This window comes from Scyliorhinus canicula, chromosome 5 (assembly GCF_902713615.1).
Source record: "Scyliorhinus canicula chromosome 5, sScyCan1.1, whole genome shotgun sequence".
In the NCBI taxonomy this organism is placed as follows: domain Eukaryota; kingdom Metazoa; phylum Chordata; class Chondrichthyes; order Carcharhiniformes; family Scyliorhinidae; genus Scyliorhinus; species Scyliorhinus canicula.
The window spans coordinates 165,571,277-165,596,026 of record NC_052150.1 but is presented as its reverse complement, the minus strand read 5'-3'; the positions used below and the strand labels follow the sequence as shown (position 1 = coordinate 165,596,026).

Sequence of the window (24,750 nt, the reverse complement as noted above, 5' to 3'; positions counted from 1 at the left end):
GTAAGTTCAAGGGTCAGACCTGGGAAGAAATAGAGACCGGAAGGGAGGGGGTTCAGTCCGGGAAGGAGTGGGGGTGTTCAGTCCAGGAGGGAGAGAGAGTGAGGGGTTTCAATCCTGGAGGGAGGGACTGAAGGGGGGGGGGGGGTCTGGCGGATGGCGGTCAACCCAGGACGGGTCCGGATTGGGTCCCCTGGGTGGTGATGCATGTGTGGGGCTGTCCCTTGCAAATCTGGACCTTGGTTTTTAAAATATATATGGTTACTCTTGAGTTCGCAGTGATTTGTTTTCCTCAAAGTCAGAGCTTGACAATACAGAAAGCGGCCCACTGTGTGCCATCAAGCACCTATCTATTCTAATCCCCACTTAGTTCATAACTTGTATGCTACGGTACTTCAAGTGTTCATCTAAATGCTTCTTAAATGTTGTGATGGCTCCCGTCTCAATCACCTATAAAGATACTATGTTCCAGATTCCCACTATCCTCAAGGTGAAAGCTTTTTGCCTCAAATCTCCTTTAAATCCCCTGTCCCGGTAGTTAAATCTACACCATCTGGTTATTGACCCGTCCTAAAGAGAAAGGTTTCTATCCTCTTTATGCCCCTTTTATACACCTCAATCTGGTTCCCTCTCAGCCTTTTCTGCTCTAGCCCAGGCAATATCCTGATGAAATGTCCTCTGCACCCTCTCTTGTGCAATCACATCTTTCCTATCAAATGCAACCTTATTGTACAAGGTTTTTAAAAAATCCTTTCAAGATGTGCTATTTGAACAAGCTCATGAGGTTGAGATGGAGAAAGCCATTCTACCCATCTAATTTATTCTGTCCTGAAAGGACTTGTGGTTCATTTTGCATCAATTCCCCGTTATATCTAGTTGATTCTTAGAATTATTCCACCACTTTATCTGGAAGTTTCATTCTTTTCAATTCATAAAATCAATCTTTGATTTTTTTGAGCCTGTGTCCCCTTGCCCTCTTTTATAATTTAATTCAAAAATAGTATTCTGGAATTATCCTTTTTCTCTTTAACTTTCTTATACAGCTCTACAAGTTAATCTCCACAGTCCCACCTGACAGATGCCTCTGTTCCAGGCAGCTGCAACTCTTTCCAGTCTATCTGTATTATGGAGAGCCCTGACACTAGGGATAAACCTCTTGCCTCTTCTCCGCACTGCCTCCAGTGCTTCTAAAAATCTATATTAAAAGGCATACTATAGTGAACTAAAAGGACTTGAGAAGTGCTGCACAATTATATTTCTTTACAGCTGATCCTGCAGCTCCAGGATGATGAACTCCAATTGTTCTTTCTCCAATTTGTGGTTCAGGTCAGTCTCCTCCATCCTTTGTAGAACAAGTTTGTTTTGAGCAACTGACTCTGCGAGTTGAGCTTCTCTCAAACGTACCAACTCTTCCAGGTAGCCCTAAAAACAAACAACAACGATTCAGGGTCCCATTCACATCACCAAGTTTTGAAAAATGTTTTTTTTAATTAACTTCAAACATTGAAAATAATAATCCAGACAGAAACTAATGTCTGTATTCAATTTCCATTTGCCAGTGGAATCATGCTCGATTCCCCACAGAAGTTGGAATATAATTTACTAAACTACTTAAAGATTCTTTTCTTATATCCTTCATCAAGTGAGAAAAATGGAAGGTGATTTGAATACGGGTTAAGCAGATAAACACTAATGTAACTTGAAAGTTCAGATTCTTTGTGCATGGTTATTTCACTACAGACTGGGACTGTACTCGTTGGAATTTAGAAGGTTGCGGGGGGGGGGGGGGGGGGGGATCTTATAGAAACATATAAAATTATGAAAGGAATAGATAGGATAGATGCGGGCAGGTTGTTTCCATTGGCGAGTGAAAGGAAAACTAGGGGGCATAGCTTCAAAATAAGGGGAAGTAGATTTAGGACTGAGTTTAGGAGGAACTTCTTCACCCAAAGAGTTGTGAATCTATGGAATTCCTTGCCCAGTGAAGCAGTTGAGGCTCCTTCATTAAATGTTTTTAAGATATAGATAGATAGTTTTTTGAAGAATAAAGGGATTAAGGGTTATGGTGTTCGGGCCGGAAAGTGGAGCTGAGTCCACAAAAGATCAGCCATGATCTCATTGAATGGCGGAGCAGGCTTGAGGGGCCAGACGGCCTACTCCTGCTCCTAGTTCTTATGTTCTTAAGACTCTCCTCATTAATAAAATGTTACCTATTGGCTGAGAAATGCATGAGAGATCTGTACAGAAAGAAAATGACACACACAAAAAGGAAGAGAACTTCACTGAAGCATTCGGTTTTGAATAATGGCAAGGTCATGCATTTGCAGTGGTCATGGGAAAACGCATGGATTTGTAGAATGCAGATCTCAAATCTGGTTAAAATCCCACAATCGTAACATTGAGCTATCAAATACCAATGACAATGTATAGTCAGAAACACAAAATCAATCCCTTGAAATTACTGTTAAACGTTCCTGTAATCCCATGTAATGAAAGCAATGTCTCTATAAATTAATTATTTGCTTCGATGGGTGGAAAGTGCAGGAAATGGCTGGTGAAAAGTACAGCTGGATCTTTTCATACAACATGATATGGGAAAAATACCGGAAACATATGAATGAGTCACCCTATATCCCCTGGAGTTCTTTTCTGATCTCAGCCAGAATTGCTTCAGCATATGCGAGCACAGCTAAGATAGCTCTGAAGGAGGAGGAGAAAGAGAGAAGAGTTCCAAAGCATTGGAAGCTCAAAATCATTACACCTGGCAATTTTGAAGAATATCAAATTTGAAGAATAAAAATATATCGTAGTACAAAATGGTTGTACAGGACTTGAACAACCTATACATCAATGTCAAGAAAGTATGGTATGGAAAACCACAATTTCCTGCTCATTTACAAAAAAAAAAAAGAGTCTTAGCTATTTAAATGAGCTGCAGAGTCCTCCACCAGAATTAATGCCAGAAACGTGTAGCTATCTTCTGTTTTCTCTGTGCAAGTTTACCTTTAAATTCATATTTTTTTGATGGTAAACTAAAGAAACATTTAAACAATTGTTCCTGCTTCATTTCTAACCAATTTATCACTACGGTCTCAACTATCTTAGATTTCACACATTCCAATTGGCATTATCGCATACTTCTGTCACCTCATCCATTTAACCACCTCGTTTTGTGCATGTTTTTCTTCCTCATTCTCTTTGTAGTGTCCATTTTAAATGCTGTTCATTTGTAATTGCTGGTTCTGACAGCTCTAGCCCTGTACCATCAACATATCTGCTCTCTCAACAAACTGATATCAGTGCATTCACACCTATAATCTTCTCCATTGCTCCAAAGAAACTTAACTTAGACATTCTTCTCATCTGAATTTATTTTAGCACATTAGATATAATCCCCATTTTCCCTTTATTAAAGGGTGAAACAAATGGGGAGAAGGTTCATCAATCAGGGGAGGGACATTGATCTTACAGTGTGGATCCATTTTCAAAATAAAACTCTGGCTGGAGTTCAAGACCTGGAGTGCAGGCTTGTTTTTTTTCTATTAAATAGTCTGTAGCTCATTCAAGTCTTTAATTTCTTCTTGATGATCAGAGTATCTGTTGTCACCTTTCCTTCTTTTTGCTGAAGCATACGGAGTGGAATTTTCCCAACAAATAGCAAATTGCACAGTCATAGGAGTCTACAGCACAGAAAAAATCCTTCGGCCCATCGCCCTTCGCCGGTCAAAAGCAACTGTCTAAACTTTCTAATCCCATTTTACATCCTTCTATGGCGTCGCAAGTGCAATTCTAAATACTACTGAAATGTTATGAGGGTCTCTGCCTCCACACCACCCTATCATGATGTGGAGATGCTGGCGTTGGACTGGGGTGAGCACAGTAAGAAGTCTTACAACACCAGGTCAAAGTCCAACAGGTTTGTTTCAAACACTAGCTTTCGGAGCGCAGCTCCTTCCTCAGGTGAATGAGTCACCCGAGAAAGGAACAGTGCTCCGAAAGCTAGTGTTTGAAACAAACCTATTGGACTTTAACCTGGTGTTGTAAGACTTCTTACTGCGACCACCCTATCAGGCAGCGAGTTCCAAAAACCCACCACCTTCTGAATGAAAAAGGTCTTTACTCATATCCCCTCTGAACCTCCTGCCCTTTACCCTGAATCTATGCCCCCTGCTCAATGATCCCGAAACCAAGGCGTAATGTTTCTTCCTGTCCTATCTTGCCCCTCATAATTTTATACATCTAAATCATGTCCCCCCCCTCAGTCTATGCTGCTCCCAGGGAAGGCAACCCAAGTATATCAAATTGCTCTTCATAGTTAAAAACTCACCAGCCCGGGCAACATCCTAGTTAAGTCTCCTCTGCACCCATTCCAGTGTTATCAAATCCCTTCTATAAAGTGATTCCAGAACTGCACACACTATTCCAGCTGTTGGCCTAACCAACGTTTATACAGTTCCAGCATACCCTTCCTGCTCTTAAATTCTACACCTCAGCTAATAAAGGCAATTATATCACATTGTTCCTTAACTACTGTGTCTACCTGCCCTGCTACCTTAAGGAACTACTAGTGTACATGCACACCAAGGCCCCTCTGATCCTCGGTGCTTCTCAGGGTCCTGACATTTATCATGTAGTCCTGAAAGGCGTGGTTGTTAGGTGAAGGTCACTCTGAATTCTCCCCAACTGTACCCGAACAGGACCTGGAGTGTGGTGACTAGGGGATTTTCAGAGTAACTTCATTGCAGTGTCAATAGTATTACCATCACTGAATTCGCCACAAACAACATCTTGGGGGGTTACCATTGATTAGAAACTGAACTGGACTGGCCACATTAACACTGTGGCTACCAGAGCAGGTCAAAGGCTAGGAATCCTATGGCGAGTAACTCACCTCCTGACTCCTCAAAGCCTGTCCAACATCTACAAGTCACAAGTCAGGAGTGTAATGGAATACTCTCACTTGCCTTGATGAGTTCAGCTTCAACAATACTCATGAAGCTCAACACCATACAGGACAAAGCAGCCCGCTTGACTGCTTCTCCTTCCACAAACATTCAAATACTCCACTAGCGACAAACAGTGGCAGCCTTTTGTACCATCTACAAGATACACTGCAGGAACTCACCAAGGTTGCTTCGACAGCAACTTCCAAACCCACGAGTAATACCATCTAGCAGGACACGAGCAGCCGGTACCTGGAAACCCCACCATGTGGAGGTTCCCCTCCTGATTTGGAAATATATCACCGTTCCTTCGCGCTCTCTGGGACAAAATCCTGGAACTCGCTCCCTAACAACACAGTAGGTGTACCTACACCCGAAGGACTGCCGCGGTTCAAGAAGGCAACTCACCATCATCTCCTTAAAGGCGACTAGGGATGGGCAATAAATGCTGGCCTAACCATAGGCGCCTACATCCCGTAAATGAATAAAAAATAATGTAAGCCTACTTGTAACACTAATAAAGATTATGTATTCCCTTGCCTGGTTTGTCCCGCTCATGTGTATCATCTCACACTTATCTGGATTGAATTCCATTTGTCATCTGACCAGCCAATCTACATCATCCTGTAATCTAAGGCTCACAATTTACCACCCCACCAATTTTGGTATTGTTTCAACCCTCCTGCATTCATATAAACCACAAACAACAAGGGCCTCAACACTGATCCCTGCAGGCCCCCACTGGACACAGGCTTCCCATTCAGCCCTCTCACGTTCCATATGACCAGCCTGGTCAGTGGACTTCCCACCCTTATTCCAAACGATCAGCCATACCCTATTTAGTGCCAGCCCCCAGCCCGCATTACACACCCCTCCAGGCCCACCCTCGGATGTCCACCACCATTTCTCCCTTTCCAATAGCGTCACACCAACCGCGCCCTTGTCAGCAACACTCTCCCTCCCCTTGAAACAAAGCAAAACCCTCCCCCCCCCACACCTTTCTCTGATAACTTGCCCATCCAGCTAACATGGTGTCCCCGCCCATGGCCTCTGACTTTCCCCCCCCCCCCCCCCCCCCCCCCCCCCCCACAATCCACTCCTCTCTTCCCCACTCACAATCCACCCACCCCACTGCCAACAAACAAAGAAAAACAAAAAACACACTCACCATCGCCACTCCCCGTCAAACCCACCCCAAATGTTCTCCATCAAAACCCATCCCAAAATACCCACCCCGTACACTTTACAATGAACATCAAGCTCCTCTCCAAGGTTCAGTATCCTCACACTCCTCCAAGTCCCTCAAAGCCCATCACCTTCCCTGGTGAGTCAAAATAAAACTCCCGTTTCTGATGCATCATCCACAAGCGTGCAGGGTACAAAACCCCAAACTTCACCCCCTTCTTAAAAGAGGGCAGCCTTTATCCAGTTGGATCCAGCCCTCCTCTTTGCCAACTCTGCACCCCGGTCCTGGTAGACCCACAGCGTACTCCCTTCCCAGGTATATTTAGTGGTCTGCCTTGCCCATTTCAAGATCTTTGCTTTATCCAGGAATTGATGCAGCTGTACCACCATTGGTGGCTCCCCCACCTGCAGCCACCTCCTCAACTGATTGTGCACCCAATCCACCTCGTGAGACCAGTCGAAGATCCCACCCCCCATCAACTTCTCCAGCATCCTCGCCACATACTTGGCAGCCTCTGATCCCTCGATGCCCTCAGGCATCCCAACGATCCTCAGATATTGTCTTCTGGAGCAGTTCTCCGGGTCCTTTAACTTCTCTCAGCCTTTCTGGTTGTCAAAAACCATCCCCAACTCCATCTCCAATGAGGCCATCTGCTCCTCATGCTCTCCCACTGCGTCCTCCGCCTTCTGAATTGCCAGGCTCCGAGCCTTCAGCCTCTTCTCCACTCTCAATTGCAGCTCTGAACGGCTCCATCATCTTAGCCAGGACTTCCAAACCCTCTTTCCTCTGCTGCTGGAATTTTCCATTCAAAAACTCCCCCAGCTGCTCTGTCGACCACTGGGCAGGCAGCGATGCCCCCCTTGCCCTCAGTCATCCTCACTGTGGAGCACCAGGAAAACCTCCCTCCTCCAGCTGCTCTTTTTCTCAGGCACTGCTCATCCTCTGATCCACACACCAGACTTGCCAGAGTATCACCTTGCTTGGGCACACTCGCACCTTCTGCCCTCAAAAAAAACCCATATATGTGGGGAACGACCAAGAAAATCCACCTTGAGCGGGAGCCACCAAATGTGCGATCAATCACTCCATGGCCGCCACTGGAAGTCTCCGACCTCGTCACTTGTTTGAAAACTCTAATCAAATTGGTCTGGCATGGTGATCTCTTAACAGAGTCCAGTTCTGACAGTGCTTCCCTCATGGGAAGAATCCAGGTTCTTTCCAAATCATCTGACATTATCATAAAAAAAGCAGAGGGGCCTGTTTTGCACCATTAATGTGGCAGGCAGGGTCTTATAGAGCTAGCAAGCCCAGTTCTGCAGAGATCAGGATGCCCTTTAAAAAGGGCACCCTGATCTCAAAGTGGAAGTAAAGGCTCCATCCACCCCACCCCAAATCATCGGAGCTTCAGTGACCCCCCCCCATAACCATCATTGCCAATCTCCCCCCACCCCCCCCCCCCCCCCCCCCCCCCAGGACTCACTGGGAACCTCTTCCCTCACCCCCTTCCCCCCCCATTTCCCACCACTCATGAAGTTCCCTGGAGGCCCCACCCATTGACACTGCCAACCACCAGGGGGCTAGTGCCAGGGCACTGCTGTACCATGCTCCAGATAACCCAGGGGCTAGTGACCTCTGTTCCCCTGGCATAGACACCGCTACTGCTGGAGACCAGTATTGATTCCTGCCTGCGTGACATCATGCCAGCAGGGAGCAATCATCAGGCATCCCGGAATATATTGTGTTATGCTGTTTAGGCATGCAATTTAGATTCATGCTAAATGCTGGGCATGAATCTGATTATCTCACCAGTGTGGCGGGGCGGGGCAGGTGGGGTGCGCGGGTGGAGAATCTCATTCCGAGATCTCCCCAACACAGATCTCCTCATGAACCTCTCGCAAGAGTTATCGGAATTGCACATGGCAAACAGGCCTGGAAAATCGCCCCCAAAGTGTTTGCTTATCTTTCCGATTATAGTTCCGAAGAAGGCTTGCATACATAATGTCATGGGAATATCACTTTAAGAAATGATTGTCTTCTCAAATCGCTAGTGATGTCAATGTGTGGGCGGAGCTGGGCTCTGGTTCTGCTTTTTACTTTCGTTTTGAGCTGGAAGCTGTTTTTGGCTCTGAGTTTTAGTTTTGTTTTCAGTTGAAGAGCTGCATTCAAACCAAGGTGGTGTATTTTGGTCTCTCTCTCTGCTGCTGAAGATTATCTCCAGATCACTTGATGATTTCAAAGTAATACCTGTTTCTGTAAGGAATGCAAACCTACTGTCTTTGTTAAAAAGGGTTTTTGACTCATGGATGTTGTTAGGAAAGTTAGTAAGGGTTACCGGTAGAGTACTACATCTTTGGGGGGGGGGGGGGTTAATCAGTGTTGGTAGTTGATAAGATGTTTACTGTGTTTATAAAATGTTAACTGGATTCATAGAATAAACAAAAGATACTTTAGATCTCTGTTGCATCACACCTACAAGGTAGGTCCTTGTGCTCCCCATAACCAAAATCTATTCAAAGTTGTGGGTCAGGTGAACTCCATGATATACTTTAGTGTTCTCTAAACCCTGGCCCATAATAATATCAATTTATTTTTTTTCCTTTTAGTCTCTGTACACAGGTTCCTATTAAAGCATTGATCCTGGGTAAATGGATACTATTACTAAGGAAAGAGGTAACATGTTTGCACTGTGCCTCCAGATTCTACACCTCTGCCACAGGCAATGGAGAATGTGATTGTTTCCTTAAAGTCAACACATCAGGAACAGGACAATGGAGAATTAGGGTGACTACTCCCCATCAATAAAAAGCTCCTCTCCTCATATCAACAATCAGATTTACCTTTTGCTCCAATGCCAGCCTGAACTTCTGCTCCACTCGCTTGCATTTGTTGTACCAACTGTGTTCATCAGTCATGAAAGGTGGACCAATGTTTTCGGGGGTGCTCCCTTCACTGCCGCTGCTTCCCAAAGTCCGCAACTCCTCCTCATCACTGCTGATACTCTCAGAGCTTGTGCCAACAAAATGACATTTCATGAATTAGATTTAGCCAAAACTATCAACAGGGACAGAAAATTGGAAGAGGTTAAACTTTAACAACATAAAATGAAGAGTACAACTCTAAAGTGGGTGCAGGAGCACAAGGATTAAGACACGCCTGTGCATAAAAATCACAGAATGTGGCAGAGTAGGCCAAGAGCGGTTAGTAAAATGTATGGCATCCTGGGCTTCATCAATAGAGTTATGGAGTACAAAATCAAGGAAATTATGTCAAACTTATGTCAAACTTGTAGAAAACACTGGTTTGACTCAGACTGGGGTATTGCACCTAATTCTGGGCACTGTACTTTAGGAGGATGCTATTAGAGAGAGTGCCGGAAAGATTTCACGAGAAAGATTCCAGGATTCATTTACAATAATAGATTGGAGAGGTTGTAACTTTTCTCCTCAAGAGAAGAGAAAGTTGAGGAGATTTGACAGAGGTATCCAAAATCATGAGGGGTCTGGAGGATGGGGCAAAACTGTTCCTGTTGGTGGAGGATCCAGAACCAGAGGGTACAGATTTATGGTAATTGGCAAAAGAAGCAATGACGACATGAGGGAAAAATTGTTTTTGCAGTGATTGCTTAGGATCTGGAATGCATTGAGAGTGAGGTGGAGGCAGGTTCAATCAAGTCATTCTAGAAATTGTACCACTACCTTAAAAGGCAGAATTGTTCATGGCCACAGGGAAAAGGTGGGGGTATAGCTCCAGGCAAATTATTCCTTTAGAGAGACAGTATGCACTTGATGCGTCAAATCACCTTCTTCTGTGCTATAACTATTCTGTGATTCTATGAACTTGGAATGTTCCGATAAAAACTTTTGACTCATGCAAACTACAGAGCAGTAACAGAGAATAACCTTTTGGACTTGTGCGAGTTATGTACTGGGATGTTGGAATAGATGACATATTCCAGCAGGGCAGGCATTTTATTACATGTAATTATTTTTGCTTGGTATCTTGAATGTTATCTTCTGGAAATGACGGGCGGTACTCTCCTCTCCCGATAAAAATCGGGATGGCCGTCGTGAAACCGGCCGAGCTTCACGACGGCCTCGGGGCCTGCTCCCCGCACCTAATTCACCCCCATCCGGGGGGCTAGGAGCGGGCCCCCATCGTTCCCGGCCGCGACCTTGTCGCGCCAGAAATGACGCGGAAATGGCGCTTTTCTGATGTCATCCGCGCATGCGCGGGTTGCCGGTTCCAACCCACGCATGCGCGGATGACATCAGCGCGCAGACGGCACAAACCCGCACATGCTAGGAGCGGGCCCCCATCGTTCCCGGCCGCGATTTTGTCGCGCCAGAAATGACGCGGAAAAGGCGCTTTTCTGATGTCATCCGCGCATGTGCGGGTTGCCGGTTCCAACCCGCGCATGCGCGGATGACATCAGCGCGCAGACGCTGTCTTCTCTTGCAGGCTTGAAGATCCTCCGAGTCCCTTGGAGACCTTGTGACCCGACCCGACCTGACCTCCGTGACCTGGAAGCAGATCGGGCCCAAACCGGAAGTGAAGCCCCGACCTCGATTTGGAGCCGACCCGGGCCTCGGAGCTCCAAACCCGGCCTAACAACCGACGCCAGCCCCCGGATCGACAGGCCTCGTCCCCGGAGCTCCCGACCCGACCCCCGACGGCAAGACACAGCTCAACGCGACCCCGAGAGACCCGCCCAGCAACCCGACCTACCTGGTGATGGAAGAAAGAAAAATCCACGTGGAGGCCCCACCATGCCGACTTCAAGATCTGACCCCAGGAGCGCCCAGGAAGGGAACAGACCATGGGACCTAGCCCAATCTGCCCCAGGAAGCCCCTGCCCACGACCCAGGACCCCAAAAACAACGGCGACCGCGCGCGAGGACCCGAACACGCTGCAAGGTATTCCCGCGCCCGCAGAACGCCGGGACCCATCCGGATCGCAAACTCACCGCCCCCCAGCAACCCTACTACCTCAACCAGCGCCTGGGGCCCTGCCAGACACGACCCCGGAAATGTAAACAGCGCCCTGGACCTCGCTAGCGCCCTGGACTCCGCCAGTGCCCTGGACCCCGCCAGATGCAACCACCTACCTTCCACAAGGGCGGACGTCTCCCATCGGATCCCAGGATCATCCAGCAGCAGCCACCGACCGAGAAAGCGAGGGAAACGCAGCGGTCTGCAGGTTAGACTGAAGGAACGTGGTTTCAAGACCCCTCTCCCAGCATACTCCTGGCAAACGTCCAAGCGATTGAAAACAAGCTGGATGAACTTAACGCCAGACTTACCTCTCAGAGGGAAGTAAGAGATTGCTGTGTGCTCTGTTTCACAGATAGCCATGATGTGGAGATGCCGGCGTTGGACTGGGGTGAGCACAGTAAGAAGTCTTACAACACCAGGTTAAAGTCCAACAGGTTTGTTTCAAACACGAGCTTTCGGAGCACGGCTCCTTCTTCACCTGAAGAAGGAGCCGTGCTCCGAAAGCTCGTGTTTGAAACAAACCTGTTGGACTTTAACCTGGTGTTGTAAGACTTCTTACTGTTTCACAGAGACATGGCTCACCCCCGCCTCACCGGACTGTGCCATACAACCTGAAGGCTTCTCTATTCACCGGGCGGACCGCATGGCATCTTCAGGCAAAGCGAAGGGTGGAGGGGTGTGCCTCCTCATCAACTCCTCCTGGTGCTTGGATGTGGTGACCCTGGCGACCTACTGCTCCCCAGACCTGGAATACTTGACCGTAAAGTGCCGCCCATACTATCTTCCACGTGAGTTCACTTCAGCCATTATCACAGCGGTCTACATCCCACCCCAGGCAGAAGTGAGGAAGGCGCTGGATGAACTGTACACAGTCATAAACAACTATGAAACAGAACACCCGGAGGCCCTGTTCATTGTGGCCGGAGGCTTCAACAAAGCCAACCTCAAGAGTGTACTGCCAAAATTCCACCAGCACATCTCCTGTCCCACCAGGGGCGACATCACTCTTGACCACTGCTACTCAAAAATCAAGGGCGCCTACCGTTCCATCCCCCGACCGCACTTTGGGAAATCAGACCACAAGACTGTGCTCCTTCTCCCGGCTTACAAGCAGAAACTCAAGCGGGAGAATCCAGCTAAGAAGGTTGTGCAGTGCTGGTCCGAGGAGACAGAAGAGCTCTTACGTGACTGCTTGGAGACAGTGGACTGGTCCATATTTAAGAACTCAGCGACTAACTTAAATGAGTATGTCACCACCATCACAGACTTCATCAGCAAATGTGTGGACGACTGCGTACCAAAGAAAGCAGTACGTATGTTCCCCAACCGGAAACCATGGCTCAACCGCAAGATTGACTCCCTACTGAAGGACAGATCTGAGGCGTTCAAGGCAGACGACCCTGTCCTATACAAGAAATCCAGGTACGACCTCCGCAACGCCATCCGAGATGCCAAGAGAGAATATCAAACTAAGCTAGAGTCACAGACAGACTCTCGGCGGTTGTGGCAAGGACTAAGCAACATAACGGGCTACAAAGCGAAGCCGAGCAGTATCTCTGGCAGCAGTGCACCCCTCCCCGATGAACTTAATGCATTCTATGCTCGGTTTGAGCAGGTAACCAACAATCCGCTATCGAGTGCCCCAGCAACCCAAAATTCACCCATACCCACCATCACATTTTCCGAAGTCAGATCGGCCTTCCTGAAAGTGAACCCACGGAAGGTGATGGGCCCGGACGGGATCCCTGGTCGTGCACTCAGAGCCTGCGTGAACCAGCTGGCAGAGGTTTTCACAGACATCTTTAACCTATCCCTACTCCACTCCGAGGTCCCCACCTGCTTCAAGAAGACCACCATCATACCGGTACCAAAGAACCACCAGGCAATGTGCCTCAATGACTACCGCCCGGTGGCCCTGACGTCAGTTGTAATGAAGTGCTTCAAGAGACTGATCATGAAGCGCATCACCTCCATACTCCTGGAACGCCTTGACCCACTTCAATTCGCAGACCGTCGCAACCGGTCCACATCAGACGCCATTTCCCTGGCCCTACACTTATCCCTAGAGCATCTCGAAAACAAGGACTCCTACATCAGACTCCTATTTATTGACTACAGCTCCGCCTTCAACACCATAATCCCAGCCAAGCTCATATCAAAGCTCCAAAACCTAGGACTTGGCTCTCCACTCTGCAACTGGATCCTTGACTTTCTGACCAACAGACCACAGTCAGTAAGAATGAACACCAACACCTCCTCCACAATAGTCCTCAATACCGGTGCCCCGCAAGGCTGCGTACTTAGCACCCTACTCTACTCCCTGTACACACACGACTGCATGGCAAAACTTGGTTCCAACTCCATCTACAAGTTTGCTGACGATACGACCATAGTGGGCCGGATCTCGAATAACGACGAGTCCGAACACAGGAGGAAGATAGAGAACCTAGTGGAGTGGTGCAGCGACAACAATCTCTCCCTTAATGCCAGCAAAACTAAAGAGCTGGTCATCGACTTCAGGAAGCAAAGTACTGTACACACCCCTGTCAGCATCAACGGAGCCGAGGTAGAGATGGTGAGCAGTTTCAAATTCCTAGGGGTGCACATCACCAAAAATCTATTCTGGTCCACTCATGTCGACGCTATCACCAAGAAAGCACAACAGCGCCTTTACTTCCTCAGGAAACTAAGGAAATTCGGCATGTCCACATTAACCCTTACCAACTTTTACAGATGCACTATAGAGAGCATCCTATCGGGCTGCATCACAGCCTGGTATGGCAACTGCTCGGCCCAGGACCACAAGGAATTTCAGAGAGTCGTGAATACCGCCCAGTCCATCACACGAACCTGCCTCCCATCCATTGATTCCATCTACACCTCCCGCTGCCGGGGGAAAGCAGGCAGCATAATCAAGGATCCCTCCCACCCTCTTACTCACTTTTCCAACTTCTTCCATCGGGCAGGAGATTCAGAAGTCTGAGAACACGGACGAACAGACTCAAAAACAGCTTCTTCCCCACCGTCACCAGACTCCTAAATGACCCTCTTATGGACTGACCTCATTAACACTACACTCATGTCTGCTTCATCCGATGCCAAGCTTATGTAGTACATTGTATATATTGTGTTGCCCTATTATGTATTCTCATGTATTTTCTTGAATTCTGTTTAATTCCCTTTTCTTCTCATGTACTGAATGATCTGTTGAGCTGCTTGCAGAAAAATACTTTTCACTGTACACGTGACAATAAACAAATCCAATCCAATCCATGCAAAGTGCCATCTTTCTCCACCGCCGCCCGTCAAGACGTGGCGGCTTGATCTTGCCGGGCGGCGGAGGGGAAAGAGTGCGTCCGTTTTGGACGCTGGCCCGTGATAAACGGCGAGCGACGATTTTTCCGAGTCGGGGGGGGGGGGGGGGGGGGGGGGGGGGGGGGGGGGCAGCGGGGCGTAAAAAATGTTGGGAGGCCTTCCCATGATTTCTCCCAGGCCACGTGGGGAGCGGAGAATTCCGCCCGACGTGTCAGCTCAATAGTTACAACTACGTTTTGTAGAGAGTTTGTTTCTTTTGTTTTCAATTGGGAAGCTTGAGCAACTATTTGGAAGTCATTATTTCACTTACAGCAACATAAGGGAAAATGTTGTTTTTATGCAATGTATCTTTTGGATCTGGAAAGCAATGTATAAGAGTGGGGTGGAGGCGGATTCAATCATTGCTTTCAAAAGAGACTTGGACCATTATTTGAAGAGGAAAAGATTGCAAAGCTACGCGTCCTGCTCTGCGGAGAGCAGACACAGGGGGTGGCACAGTGGTTAGCACTGTTACCTCACAACACCAGGGTCCTGGGTTAGATGCGAACCTTGTGTGACTGTCTGCGTGAAGTTTGCACCTTTTCCCAGTCCCTGTGTGGGTTTCTTCAGGGTGCTCCAGTTTCCTCCCACAGTCCAAAGATGTGCAGGGTAGGTGGATTGGCCATGATAAATTGCTCCTTAAATGTTCAAAGGTTAATTGAAATGAAATGAAAATCGCTTATTGTCACAAGTAGGCTTCAAATGAAGTTACTGTGAAAAGCCCCTAGTCACCACATTCCGGAGCCTGTTCAGGAACGCTGGTACGGGAATTGAACCCGCGCTGCTGGCCTTGTTCTGCTTTGCAAGCCAGCTGTTTAGCCCTCTGCGCTAAACCAGCCCCTTTGGTGTTGTAGGTTACAGGGATAGGTTAAGGGAGTGGCCAAGGGAGTGGCCTAGGTGTGGTGTTCTTTCAGAGGTCGGTGCAGTCGCAATCGGCCAAATGGCTTCTTTCTGCACTGTAGGAATTCCATAATTCATAATTCTGTGATTAAAGGATCCAGTTGAGCATATATTAACGAGATTTTCACCCAAGTCATGTCAAGATAGTGGCGGGTGGGAACTGAACGGGCATCAAACTACAAAGCTTTGCAGACAACGTGCCCACTCCATTCATGCTAGGCAAGAAAGGTTAAAATTGGCGCGAATTATAAATGCCAAGTTCCCCAAATAGTGGTAAATGGATGCGGAGGCACTTAGCACAAAAATGACGGGTACCGAGAGCCTGATCAATAACGGTAAATCTTGCAGAGGAGAGAGCAGAGTGTGGTTGGAAGGGCTTAAGGAAGTAGTTCCTGGGAGTAAAGCAAAATGACTGAAGGCCACGGCACCAATAGTGGGACAATATTCACAAAGCCAGTGCAAGAGAATTGAGCAGAGGGTTGGAAAGGGGGAAAGAGGGGTACAGGAAGAGAAGAGTTGTGAAGGAAGTGGAGAGGGTGCAAGAGGTTGCACAGATGTGGAAATTAGACAGCCCGAGACCATGAAGGGTTTTTTAGGAAAGAGGAGGATTATGAATGTAATACTGTACTTTGGCAGGCAAATGTAGTTCAACATGATCAGGAGTGATGGACAATCAGGATGTAGTGCACAAAATATAATGTAGGTAGTTGAGTTTTGAACAAGAGTGTCTGAAATGTGAAAAGCAAGCACAGAAGATACTGAAATAATGAACTCTAGATGTCATCAAAGCCTATTAAGGGCTTTACATGGTTGAGCGTTTTGCTTTCTTCATGTGCGAAGTTGAACAGTCCAGCTCAAAACAGAGGCCAGTTTAGTAAAGAATTGTTTCTTTTAAGTTTACACAAAGCAATCTACACTTGAAATATCCAGATCATACTTGTTGAAAACTTTTACTCCGGGAACAGGCATAAAATGAGTAGGAAGAACTTGCATTTATATGCCACTTTATCATGTCCTCAAGTCCTTCCTGCTCATTTCCTTTGTTCCCATTTTCTTTTATTTTTGTCCACAAACCTTATTTTTGTCCACAGACCGATAATTGGAATGTGCCTTTAAGCAGAGAACTCCGGATGAAGCAGCCGGCTCATCAGGGCATGGTGTTCCTAGATTTTGTATTTTGGAGCAGAGAAACAGACTTGTTGGCACCAAATGAATCTAGGAACCAGCTTTGGAGGAAGTCAGTTCGATTGGTTGACTGGCAACCGGTGGGTTGGCCAGGAACAGTGTTCTGCCTGAAAACAGATGATGATTGGTTCTTGCTTGATGCTTTTTGAGAGAACTGTGCAGATGTGTAAAAGGCACAGCCTCTCTCTCTCTCTCGCTTGCTGCTGAAGTAAAGAGCTGCTTTCTTGTTTTAAAACCTGAAAGTGCCTGGCACATCTTTGCCATATCTTGAAATGACCCTGAACCTACAGAAAAAGTAGTTAACCTTGCCAGAGAAAAACATCAAGCCTCGAAGGAAGTACCACCAAAACTACAGTTTGACCTTGATGGAGACATCAACTGGAGGACATCCTCATGGCGGGACAATACACACACACACTAATATCCAAGATATCAATGAACTAATTTACAAACGTGACTGAGAAAACAATATCATTCAGTCAGTGATGTTTTCCCCAGACTATTGGCCTACTAGTGTAATATGAATAAGCAGACGTTAAAATTTTTTTAGTGATGCCTGATTTTGAGATGTTTAACCTTGTCTTAGAACATAGAACAGTACAGCACAGAACAGGCCCTTCGGCCCTCGATGTTGTGCCGAGCAATGATCACCCTACTCAAACCCACGCATCCACCCTATACCCGTAACCCAACAACCCCCTCCTTAACCTTATTTTTTTTTAGGACACTACGGGCAATTTATCTTGGCCAATCCACCTAACCTGCACATCTTTGGACTGTGGGAGGAAACCGGAGCACCCGGAGGAAACCCACGCACACACGGGGAGGACGTGCAGACTCCGCACAGACAGTGACCCAGCCGGGAATCGAACCTGGGACCCTGGAGCTGTGAAGCATTTATGCTAACCACCATGCTACCGTGCTGCCCCAAATGCTACCGTGCTGCCTCAAATCTTATTTAATTTGAGCGCTTTAAAGAAAAGAAAACACAAATTAAGATGAATATACCTTTGTGTGAACTTCAGATAGGGGGTGTAGTCTATAACAGCAGGACAATTGCCATCCAAACTCTCACCCTTTAAGCAGAAGCTGAAAGGTAAAGATAATAAACAGTTTATTCATCACTTTCAGGCCAGTTTCTTAATGTACTGCATTTCAAGAAATCCTTTAGATTGTCATTCCTATATTTTGCTTATTATGTGGTACAATTTCAAAAAACATTTGCTTTTACTTGATATTCACAAATTAAACATGCAGAAATACAAAATTTGGGAGTTGGGGATAACAACACGTATATGACGTGAGAGGATCAAAGTGTGAGATTCACTTGCAACAAGGAGGAAAAGTAGTTGCAGGCAGGATATTTAACCCATAAGTGATACTCAACAGCCTCGAGGGGAAGACAGCCTCACTGCAGTGAATATGTCTCTTCAGAAAAGTCCTTCACAAGAGGACTTGGATTCAAAAGCCTGCGGCAGGTAAGCCTAGCTTTGCATCTGGGCTACTAAATATCAAGTTGAGCTGCACATCATACGTTCTCCTGCATTGATCTTTCCACCACACTGATGGCAGATACTCCTCATCAGGACGATTAGTAAATTCTGATGTTAGGCGTGAAAGATCCTTGAAAGAAGACTTACATGGGACTTCCGGTGTGGACCATGGAGTAAGTGGTCACACACAAGGTCGCTCCTGCCCAAGGTTACAGAAAAGAGCTCTTTTTCTCGAGGCTGAGAAACCCAACCATGTCGTTAATCCAAGTCTCTACACTCGGGGGTTTCGAGTCCCTTCACATTAATAAATTCCGTCTCTGGGCTACTAGGGAGGCAAAGGCCAAAACGTCGGCCTTTTTCGCCCCCTGAACTCCTGGGTCTTCTGACACTCCAAAGATCGCTATCTCTGGACTCAGCACCACCCGTGTGTTAAGCACCTTAGACATTGCCCTCGCGAACCCTTGCCAGAACTCTCTCTAAGCTTCAGGCATGCCCAAAACATGTGGACATTGTTTGCAAGGCTGCCCTTCTACCCCAAAAAACTTGCTCATTCTCGCTGCCGTCATGTGTGCCTGGTGGACCACCTTAAATTGAATTAGACTGAGCCTGGCACATGATGAAGAGGAATTAACCCTGCCCAGGACCTCTGCGCACAGACCCACTTCCAACCCCTCACCTAGCTCTTTCCTCCCACTTGTCCTTGAGCTCCTCCACCAGGGTTTCCTCCGCCTCCTGTAGTTCCTGGTAGATATCGGACACCTTCCCCTCCCCCACCCAGGTGTCGGAAACCACCCTGTCCTGTATCCTCAGTGGTGGCAGCATCGGAAAGGCCACTACCTGTTTTTTCAGGAAGGCTCATACTTGCAGATATTTAAAGGCGTTTCCTGGTGGCAGATTAAATTTGTCCTCTAGCACCTTCAAACTGTGAAAGCTTCCGTCTACGAACAGATCTCCCATCCTTCTGATGCCTGCTCTCTGCCAGTTCTGGAACCCACCATCCGTCCTACCTGGGACAAACCTGTGGTTGTTGCATATCGGGGTCCAGACCGACGCTCCCTCCACCTTCTTGTACCTCCTCCACTGTCCCCAGATCCGCAGTGTCGCCACCACCACTGGACTTGTGGAGGAACGGGTCGGCGAGAACGGCAAAGGAGCCGTTATCAAAGCTCCCAGACTAGTACCTTTTATATGGCAGCTGCTCCCATGCACCCCCCCCCCCCACCCTGCCCCCCCTATCCGTACCGGGGGTGGGGAAGAGAGTGCTTCATTGGGATGGTGTGGGAAGACTGGGTCGCATGGGGTAATGTCTATTTAATTGTTATTGTATATTCTCTTTTTACACTATGTCCCTGGTCACTCTAGTTTATTTTGTTATTATTGTTACTACTGTTTTATTATGAAAAATTCTGCAAAACCTCAATAAAAATACTTTTTAAAAAAAAAAAGACTTTTTTAAAAAAAAAATGTTTTTATTTAAGTTTTTCAAAACGTTTTTCAGAACACTCCGAAAAGGAAAATAATACAAAGAGAAAAGGGCAACATGCCAACCAAACAAAGCAACCCTCTAAACGGTAAACAGTTAACAAATTAACACCCAACTCAAAACAAATTAGGGTAAGCACCTCATCCGGTCGCTCCAACCTCAGAAACTCCGCCATGTCATTGATCCAAGCCTCCACACTTGGGGGCTTAGTGTCCCTCCACAATAACAAGAGCCTTCTCTGGGCTACACAGATTCGGCAGCGCCAACCCACCCACCCACCCGACTGCGCTGCCACCCCTCCCTCTCCTCCCCCCTCTCCTTCTTCCCCCCCCCCCCCCCCCCCCCCCCCCCCCCCCCCCCCCCCCCCCGGGCCCCCCCCCCCCCCTCCGTCCCACACATGGGCAGGCACTGAAACACGAACAAAAACCTAGGGAGGACCGTCATCTTGACAGACTGCACCCTACCCGCTAGGGAGAGCAGAAGCATGTCCCACCTCTTAAAGTCCTCCTCCATCTGGTCCACCAGCCGCGCCAGATTGAGTTTATGCAAGACACCCCAACTCTTGGCCACCTGACTACCCAAATACCGAAAACTCCTCCCCGCCATCTTGAGCGGCAGCTCCTCCAACCGCTTTTTCTGGCCCCGCGCATACACCACGAAGAGCTCCCAACATTAACCTTATACCCAGAGAAGTCTCCAAACTCCCCGAGGGTCTTTCATAACCTCCCCCATCCCCTCTACCGGGTCCGTAATATACAAAAGCAAATCATCCGCATATAGTGAGATGCGGTGCTCCTCTCCCCCCCCGGACCAAACCCCCTCCAGCTTCTAGATTTCCTCAGCGCCATGGCCAATGGCCAAAGCAAACAGCAGGGGGGACAGAGGAAACCCCTGCCTCATTCCACGATATAGTCTAAAGTACTCTAACCTCAACCGGTTCGTCGATACACTCGCCACCGGGGCCTGGTATAACAATTTAACCCACCCTATGAACCCCTCCCCAAACCTACCCAGCACCTCCCACAGGTACTACCACTCCACCCAGTCAAAGGCATTCTCCGCATCCATAGCCGCCACCACCTCTGCATTCTCCCCCCCCCCCCCCCCCCCCCTCCCCCCTCCGAGGGCATCATAATCACATTTAGAAGGCTCCGCAAATTTGCATTCAACTGCCTGCTCTTTACAAATCCCATCTGATCCTCATGTATCATTCCAGGGACATAATCCTCAATCCTAGTGGCCAGGACCTTCGCCAACAACTTGGCATCCACATTAAGGAGTTAAAGCGGCCTATACGAGCCACACTGCAACGGGTCTTTGTCCCACTTAAGAATAAGCAAGATCAGAGCTCTCGACAACGTCGAGGGAAGACTTCCTTTTTCTCTCGCCTCGTTAAAAGTTCTTAACAGCAACGGAGCCAACAGTTCCGAAAGCTTCCCATAAAATTCAATTAGGAACCCATCCGGTCCCAGGGCCTTGCCAGTCTGCATACTCCCCAACCCCTCAACAAGCTCCTCCATTCCAATTGGGGTCCCCAAGCCCTCCACCTGCTCCTCCTTCACCCTCGGAAACCTCAATTGGTCCAGGAACCGCCGCATTCCCCCCCCCCCCCCCCCCCCCCCCTCCGGGGGCTCTGATTTGTACAAGTTCTCACAAAAGTCCCTAAAGACCTCATTTATTCTGACTGGACTCCGCACCGTATTCCCTCCCTTGTCCCCGATTCCCCCAATTTCCCTAGCCGCCTCTTTCTTCCGCAGCTGATGCACCAGCATCCGACTCGCCTTCTCCCCATATTCATATTCTGCTCCTTGTACCTTCCTCCACTGGGCCTCAGCTTTCCCCGTCGTCAACAAGTCAAACTCCGTTTGGAGGCTCCGGCGCTCCTTCAGCAGCCCCTCCTCGGGGGATTCCACATATCTCCTATCCACCCTAAGTATCTCTCCTACCAACCTATTCCTCTCCCTCCACTCCCTCTCTGAGCCCTGATGGAGATCAGCTCCCCTCTCACCACCACCTTCAGTGCCTCCCAGACCACACTCACCGAGACCTCCCCATTGTCATTGGCCTCCATATACCTCTGTATACACCCCCGGATCCGCCCACAGACCTCCTCGTCCGCCAATAATCCCACGTCCAAGCGCCACAACGGGCGCTGGCCCCTCTCTTCTCCCAACTCCAGCTCCACCCAATGTGGGGCGTGATCCGAAATCGCGATGGCAGAGTACTCTGCCCCGTTACTCTCGGGATCAGTGCCCTGCTCACCACGAAAAATACTATCCGTGAATAGGCCTTGTGCACGTGGGAAAAGAAGGAGAACTCTGGAAGGAGAAGTCTGGAAATACTGTAGTTCGAGTACTATAGATGGTTCAGTTTTTGTGCAGTGTGCGCAGGAGGGTTTTCTGACACAGTATGTTGACAGGCCAACAGGGGGCGATGCCACATTGGATTTGGTACTGGGTAATGAACCCGGCCAGGTGTTAGATTTAGATGTAGGTGAGCACTTTGGTGATAGTGATCACAATTCGGTTATGTTTACTTTAGCGATGGGCAGGGATAGGTATATACCGCAAGGCAAGAATTATAGCTGGGGGAAAGGCAATCATGATGCTATTCGGCAAGATTTAGGATGTATAGGATGGGTACAATCGAAATGTGGAGCTTTTTCAAAGAACAGCTACTGCGTGTCGTTGATAAGAATGTACCCGTCAGGCAGGGAGGAAGTTGTCGAGCAAGGGAACCGTGGTTTACTAAGGAAGTTGAAGCACTTGTCAAGAGGAAGAAGAAGGCTTATGTTAGGAAGAGACATGGAGGCTCAGTTAGGGCACTTGAGAGTTACAAGTTAGCCAGGAAGGACCTAAAGGGAGAGTTAAGAAGAGTGAGGAGAGGACACGAAAAGTCGTTGCCGGATAGGATCAAGGAAAACCCTACGGCTTTCTATAGGTATATCAGGAACAAAAGAATGACTAGAGTAAGATTAGGGCCAATCAAGGATAGTAGTGGAAAGTTGTGTGTGGAATAGGGGAAGCGTTAAATGGATATTTTTTGTCAGTGTTTACACTGGAGAAAGACAATGTTGTCGAGGAGAATACTCAGGTACAGTCAACCAGGCTAGATGGGATTGAGGTTCACAAGGAGGAGGTGTTAGCAATTTTGGAAAGAGTAAAAATAGATAAGTCCCCGGGGCCAGATGGGATTTATCCTAGGATTCTCTGGGAAGCCAGGGAGGAGATTGCAGAGCCTTTGTCCTTGATCTTTATGTCGTCTTTGTCGACAGGAATAGTGCCGGAAGACTGCAAATGTTGTCCCCTTGTTCATGAAGGGGAGTAGAGACAACCCTGGTCATTATAGACCTGTGAGCCTTACTTCGGTTGTGGGTAAAATGTTGGAAAAGGTTGTAAGAGATAGGGTTTATAATCATCTTGAAAAGAATAAGTTGATTAGCGATACTCAACACGGTTTTGTGAAGGGTAGGTCATGCCTCACAAACCTTAAGAGTTTTTTGAGAAGGTGATGAAACAGGTGGATGAGGGTAAAGCGGTTGATGTGGTGTATATGGATTTCAGTAAGGCGTTTGATAAGGTTCCCCACGGTAGGCTATTGCAGAAAATACGGAAGTATGGGATTGAAGGTGATTTAACGGTTTGGATCAGTAATTGGCTAGCTGAAAGAAGACAGAGGGTGGTGGTTGATGGCAAATGTTCATCCTGGAGTTCAGTTACTAGTGGTGCACTAGTTTCACACCCTAAGAAGATACTCAGCTATTATCTTATTATCTTAATATTATCTTATTAAATAGTGGAGCAGGTTATAAGCCTTGTACGGCCTGCTCTTATTTCATGTTCCGATGCCTCAATAGTAATTTATACAGAACTTCCTTGTTTTTATTTCAAATGTTTCTGTATTTGCATGAAATATTTTCCTTACTGTGAAGTTACTGCAGTATTCTCAGGAATTCCAAATGCCAGAGAACTGTCACTCCACCCTGATAGACTCCCCTAATTTGAAACCGTAAACCGCGCCCCTCCCACCCACCCTCCAAACGGCTGTTTTGATTGCATTTTGTTTGGTGTGCAGCCAAAAAAAATTTTATTGCACGATACCTTCAAATTTTTTGTGAGACCATACATGCACAGTATTTAATCCAGAACAAGGCTGACAAGATAACTTCCAGGCTGCTGCATGGCCATGCACCCATGCAGCCTAGCAGGGACATTGCTAGTGACCAGCATCTATTCTCCATTGTTCTAGTGGCCTATACCTTTGGGCGTGGATGCACACTGCTTCATAATGGCTGAAGATCTTTTAAAACTTCATTTTTAATCTGTACAGGGTGAGCAGAAAATGAATTGCTCCACTATTTGGTAACATTAAAGTTTAATCTGTCTTTAAAGAACAGTGAGCAGAACGATGTGCCTGTGAGTGTATATTTTCTCAGCGAGAAAGCAATTCATAGTGATAAAGCTTGGGTCTATCCAACCTAGAAATGACTCCATAAAACCAGCGCCTTTTACATATTAACAGAATGTACTCACTAATCTAGCATAATGCATAGAACCAAATTAGATGAATTACCTGAAATCAATAGCATTGAGTCCAAGCAGCATACCAGCAAGCATGTTTGCTTCTTCTCCCAGTACAATTGCTCCATCTTCATAATATCGCCTGCAAGAGAATTTTTCTTCTTCCAGAGCCTCATTCATATTTAGAAAACAGATGGCTTAAGGTGTCATCTCAAATCAGTTTTAATGCTGCATATCAAATTAAAGCAGCTGGGTAAAGCAGCTGAACATTATAAGGTCTCTGGCCAAGCAAATAATACGACAAATAAACACTATCTGCATCTCCTCAATAGTCTACTGGTTCATGAAATGAAAAACACTAGATTGTAGTGTACGTTATCAGCAAGAGGCTGCAAAGAGCTTTTTTTTTAAATTAAAAAAAGAATCATTTTATAAAATCAATCCAAGTTCAATTTCATTAGTTTCTGCTATGATATTGTAGGTGTCAAATAAATATGGATAATTTGTAAAGACCTGGTTGTTTTGATGTCCCTCAGGGAAGTAGAGATATACTCTGACAGTCGCTTCTCCATGAGTGCAACACGGATCCATGCTCTGCCCTGTCAAGTTACAAGACACAGAGCAGAAGCAAAACAGAATTAAAATGCGTAGAGCAAATAGCTACATCATTCTTTTGCTCACTGTGCTGACAGCTACA

General features: G+C 47.2%; 1 protein-coding gene across 9 annotated transcripts in view; it reads right to left on the bottom strand.

The window, feature by feature from the left end:
- rundc3b (RUN domain containing 3b) overlaps nucleotides 1-24,750 on the bottom strand; it is a 146,321-nt gene that overhangs the window by 41,778 nt on the left and 79,793 nt on the right. For all 9 annotated transcript variants that reach the window (XM_038797986.1, XM_038797984.1, XM_038797985.1 and 6 more), the window contains exons 4-8: nucleotides 24,567-24,652; nucleotides 24,106-24,195; nucleotides 17,566-17,646; nucleotides 8,964-9,132; nucleotides 1,262-1,419 (exon numbers count right to left, since the gene is read on the bottom strand). In XM_038797986.1, coding sequence (XP_038653914.1) covers nucleotides 1,262-1,419; nucleotides 8,964-9,132; nucleotides 17,566-17,646; nucleotides 24,106-24,195; nucleotides 24,567-24,652 — 584 coding nt within the window. The remainder of the gene's footprint in view (nucleotides 1-1,261; nucleotides 1,420-8,963; nucleotides 9,133-17,565; nucleotides 17,647-24,105; nucleotides 24,196-24,566; nucleotides 24,653-24,750) is intronic.